This window comes from Penaeus vannamei, chromosome 8 (genome assembly GCF_042767895.1).
Source record: "Penaeus vannamei isolate JL-2024 chromosome 8, ASM4276789v1, whole genome shotgun sequence".
Taxonomy (NCBI): Eukaryota; Metazoa; Arthropoda; class Malacostraca; order Decapoda; family Penaeidae; genus Penaeus; species Penaeus vannamei.
The window spans coordinates 8,278,260-8,283,259 of NC_091556.1; the positions used below are offsets into that span (position 1 = coordinate 8,278,260).

At 41.0% G+C, this 5,000-nt stretch overlaps 1 protein-coding gene across 1 annotated transcript in view; it reads left to right on the top strand.

Annotated features, from left to right (window-relative positions):
* The window catches only part of LOC113809000 (uncharacterized), a 17,311-nt gene that overhangs the window by 11,962 nt on the left and 349 nt on the right, over positions 1-5,000 (top strand). Inside the window, exons 3-5 of the mRNA XM_027360483.2 lie at positions 1-228; positions 4,307-4,476; positions 4,903-5,000. The exon at positions 1-228 is cut by the window's left edge and continues 1,012 nt beyond it; the exon at positions 4,903-5,000 is cut by the window's right edge and continues 349 nt beyond it. Coding sequence (XP_027216284.2) covers positions 1-228; positions 4,307-4,476; positions 4,903-5,000 — 496 coding nt within the window. The remainder of the gene's footprint in view (positions 229-4,306; positions 4,477-4,902) is intronic.

Sequence of the window (5,000 nt, forward strand, 5' to 3'; positions counted from 1 at the left end):
GGGGGCTACATGCAGAGCTTCGACCCCTTCGTCCTCCTGGCGGGTCTGGCCTTCGCCACCTTCCTGGCCTACCTCATCTACCGGCTCCTCTCCAGCACCACCGGCAGGAGGCGAGAGGTGCCCGACGTGTCCCTGGCCCTCGACCTGTCCGATCTGCCGGACGTCGTGGGCAACATCTACACGTGGCTGGAGAAGACGGAGGCGCTGTATGGAGGAGACGTCGAAGAGGTACGTGCAAGGGAGGCCATTCGGGGAAAACCAGTTAACGATGGGTTTTATGGGACAAAAAAATATATAGTCTTACATTTCTCGGAAGCTTTTGTTTTAATTTTTGTTTTACGTAGTATTTTTCTGTTATGTCTTCTGGGAACATTCGTAGAATATCTTTATGTTTATTCCCATCGCAATTTATTCATTTATCTACGTAGGTATATTCAAGTAGTATATTTACTTCCCTTTATCAGCCTATTTCATCTCTCTAACATTTATAATTTTCATCTAAGCTTTTTAAAGGCATTTTTGAACACATTCATACTTTTTACAATTTTTAAAACTCTTCAGTCTATTCACTTCACTAGCCACTAAACCCGTATTAACCATTTAAACTTCTATAGCATTCTTTATCCTTTTTCTCTATAGATCTTTAAAGAATCCTTCAAGCTAATTCCTCCATCTTCATCATCTTTCTTTCAACAATTCTTAAAACAACTCTTCAAACTCCTAATAACTTCTTAAAACAATTCTTAAAACGTTTAAAGCAACTCTTAAAACTATTCACTTCACCCACATTTCCCAAACCCTTTCTCTACTCCGTCTTTCTCCCTCTCCCTTTCCCTCCATCCCCCCTCCCTTTTTCCCTCCATTCTTATTTCCCCTCCCTTTCCCTCCACACCCCTCCCTTTTTTCCCTCCATCCTTACCTCCCCTCCCTTTCCTTCCATCTCCCCTCCTTTTTTCCCTCCATCCCTACCTTCCCTTCTTTTCCCTCCATCCCCCCTCCTTTTTTCCCCTCTATCCTTACCTCCCCTCCCTTTCCCTCCATTCGTCCCTCCTTTCCTTTCCCTCCATTCTTGCCTCCCCTCCCTTTCCCTCCCTTTTTTCCCTCCATCCTTAACTCCACTCCCTTTCCCTCCACCCCTCCCTCCCTTTTTCCCTCCATCTCCCCTCCTTTTTTCCCCTCCATCTTTACTTCCCCTCCCTTTCCCTCCATCACCCCTCCCTGTTTTCATCCATCCTTACCTCCCCTCCCTTTCCCTCCATCCCTTCCTCCCTTTTTTCCCTCCATCCCCTCTCCCTTTTTCCCTCAATCCTTATTTCCCCTCCCTTTCCCTCTATTCCCCCTCCTTTTTTCGTTCCATCCTTACCTCCCCTCCCTTTCCCTCCATCCCTCCATCCCTTTTTTCCTCCATCCTTACCTCCCCTCCCTTTCCCTCCACCCCTCCCTCCCTTTTTTTCCCTCCATCCTTACCTCCCCTCCCTCTCCCTCCATCCCTCCCTCCTTTTCCCCTCCATCCTTACCTCCCCTTCCTTTCCCACAGTCCCCCTTCTCTTTTTTCCCTCCATCCTTACCTCCCCTCCCTTTCCCTCCATCCCTCCCCTATCCTCCATTCCTATATATACTTCAAAACCCAACTATTCAATACCAATTCTCCCTTGCTTAACTCCCTCCCTCCTTCACATCTTCCAGCACATCTCAGACGAGACGGTAGAACTTCCCACAAGCTAACTCTTCACTTAAACATTTCCCCAAACCCTTTCTCTACAATACTTAAAAGAACAACTCTTCACTACCAACCCTTTCTCTACAATACTTAAAAGAACAATTCTTAACTACCAACCCTTTCTCTACAATACTTAAAAGAACAGCTCTTAACTACCAACCCTTTCTCTGCAATACTTAAAAGAACAACTCTTAACTACCAACCCTTTCTCTACAATACTTAAAAGAACAACTCTTAACTACCAACCCTTTCTCTACAATACTTAAAAGAACAACTCTTAACTACCAACCCTTTCTCTACAATACTTAAAAGAACAACTCTTAACTACCAACCCTTTCTCTACAATACTTAAAAGAACAACTCTTAACTACCAACCCTTTCTCTACAATACTTAAGAGAACAACTCTTAACTACCAACCCTTTCTCTACAATACTTAAAAGAACAACTCTTAACTACCAACCCTTTCTCTACAATACTTAAAAGAACAACTCTTAACTACCAACCCTTTCTCTACAATACTTAAAAGAACAACTCTTAACTACCAACCCTTTCTCTACAATACTTAAAAGAACAACTCTTAACTACCAACCCTTTCTCTACAATACTTAAAAGAACAACTCTTAACTACCAACCCTTTCTCTACAATACTTAAAGGAACAACTCTTAACTACCAACCCTTTCTCTACAATACTTAAAAGAACAACTCTTAACTACCAACCCATTCTCTACAATACTTAAAAGAACAACTCTTAACTACCAACCCTTTCTCTACAATACTTAAAAGAACAACTCTTAACTACCAACCCTTTCTCTACAATACTTAAGAGAACAACTCTTAACTACTAACCCTTTCTCTACAATACTTAAAAGAACAACTCTTAACTACCAACCCTTTCTCTACAATACTTAAGAGAACAACTCAACTACCAACCCTTTCTCTACAATACTTAAAAGAACAACTCTTAACTACCAACCCATTCTCTACAATACTTAAGAGAACAACTCTTAACTACTAACCCTTTCTCTACAATACTTAAAAGAACAACTCTTAACTACCAACCCATTCTCTACAATACTTAAGAGAACAACTCTTAACTACTAACCCTTTCTCTACAATACTTAAAAGAACAACTCAACTACCAACCCTTTCTCTACAATACTTAAAAGAACAACTCTTAACTACCAACCCATTCTCTACAATACTTAAGAGAACAACTCTTAACTACCAACCCTTTCTCTACAATACTTAAGAGAACAACTCAACTACCAACCCTTTCTCTACAATACTTAAAAGAACAACTCAACTACCAACCCTTTCTCTGCAATACTTAAAAGAACAACTCTTAACTACCAACCCTTTCTCTACAATACTTAAAAGAACAACTCAACTACCAACCCTTTCTCTACAATACTTTAAAAAAATCTCTTAACTACCAACCCTTTCTCTACAATACTTAAAAGAACAACTCTTAACTACCAACCCTTTCTCTACAATACTTAAAAGAACAACTCTTCACTACCAACCCTTTCTCTACAATACTTAAAAGAACAACTCTTAACTACCAACCCTTTCTCTACAATACTTAAAAGAACAACTCTTAACTACCAACCCTTTCTCTACAATACTTAAAAGAACAACTCTTATTTACCAACCCTTTCTCTACAATACTTAAAAGAACAACTCTTAACTACCAACCCTTTCTCTACAATACTTAAGAGAACAACTCTTAACTACCAACCCTTTCTCTACAATACTTAAAAGAACAACTCTTAACTACCAACCCTTTCTCTACAATACTTAAAAGAACAACTCTTAACTACTAACCCTTTCTCTGCAATACTTAAAAGAACAACTCTTAACTACCAACCCTTTCTCTACAATACTTAAAAGAACAACTCTTAACTACCAACCCTTTCTCTACAATACTTAAAAGAACAACTCTTCACTACCAACCCTTTCTCTATAATACTTAAAAGAACAACTCTTAACTACCAACCCTTTCTCTACAATACTTAAGAGAACTCAACTACCAACCCTTTCTCTACAATACTTAAAAGAACAACTCTTAACTACCAACCCTTTCTCTACAATACTTAAAGAGAAACCTCTTTACTACCAGCCCTTTCTCTACAATAAAAAAACAACGCTTCACTACCAACCCTTTGTACAATACTTAAAAAAAAACTCTTTACTACCAACCCTTTCTCTGCAGTACTTAAAAAAAGTCTCTTAACTACTAACCCTTTCTCTACAGTACTTATAAAACCAACGCTTCACTACCAACCCTTTCTCTACAATACTTAAAAAAAAACTCTTCACTACTAACTTTTTCTCTAGAATACTTTTAAAAAATCTTTACTACCAACCCTTTCTCTACAATACATAAAAATCCAACGATTCACTACCAACCCTTTCTCTACAATACTTAAAAGAACAACTCTTAACTACCAACCCTTTCTCTACAATACTTAAAAGAATAACTCAACTACCAGCGCTTTCTCTACAATACTTAAAAAACCAAGGCTTCACCACCAATAAATTCCTTACTGACCCCCCCCCCCCTGCCCTGCTTCGAATCTTCCAGGACATCATAGACGAGACGGAGAGCTTCGGGAAGGCCGTGAACCAGCTGTGGTCCAGCTTCCAGGCCGACAGACTCTCCCGGTCGTGTGTGAAGCGGTACCTCTGCGACTACACTTACCGGACCAACCACGACCTCATGGGCTATGGCTCGACACTCGAAACGCTGGCGCTGTGAGTTTGTGTGACCGAGATAATCTGGGGTTCCTTCGCGTAGATAACTGGGTGTGCGTGTGTGCTCGTGTGTGAGGGTGTGTGTGGGCGTGAGTGTGAAGGTAGGGGAGGAGGAGGAGGAGGAGGAGGTTGGGGGGATGGGGGTGGGAGTACGTAAGGATTTCCGCGTGAGTTGACACGTAAGTAGGGAGGTATGGATAGGTAGTCGAGCGGAGGGAGGGAGGGAAGGAGGGAGAGGGAGAGAGGTTGCAGTAGTAGTACTAGTATTATTATCATCACCATTATTACGAATGTTATAATCATCACAACATCATCATTATTATCATTATTATCACCAATGTCAACCCCTTAATAAAACCGCGAAGTCCCCCCTTCAAAGAAAACGTAACCCACCAACCCAATTCCCGTTTTCTTTTATTTCGACAGGACGAGTCTGTCCCATCTATTCGGCGACGAAGACAGCGCTCGCATGATGGACAAACTTCAGGCACAACTCATGGACGGCGAGGATGTCTCATGCATGG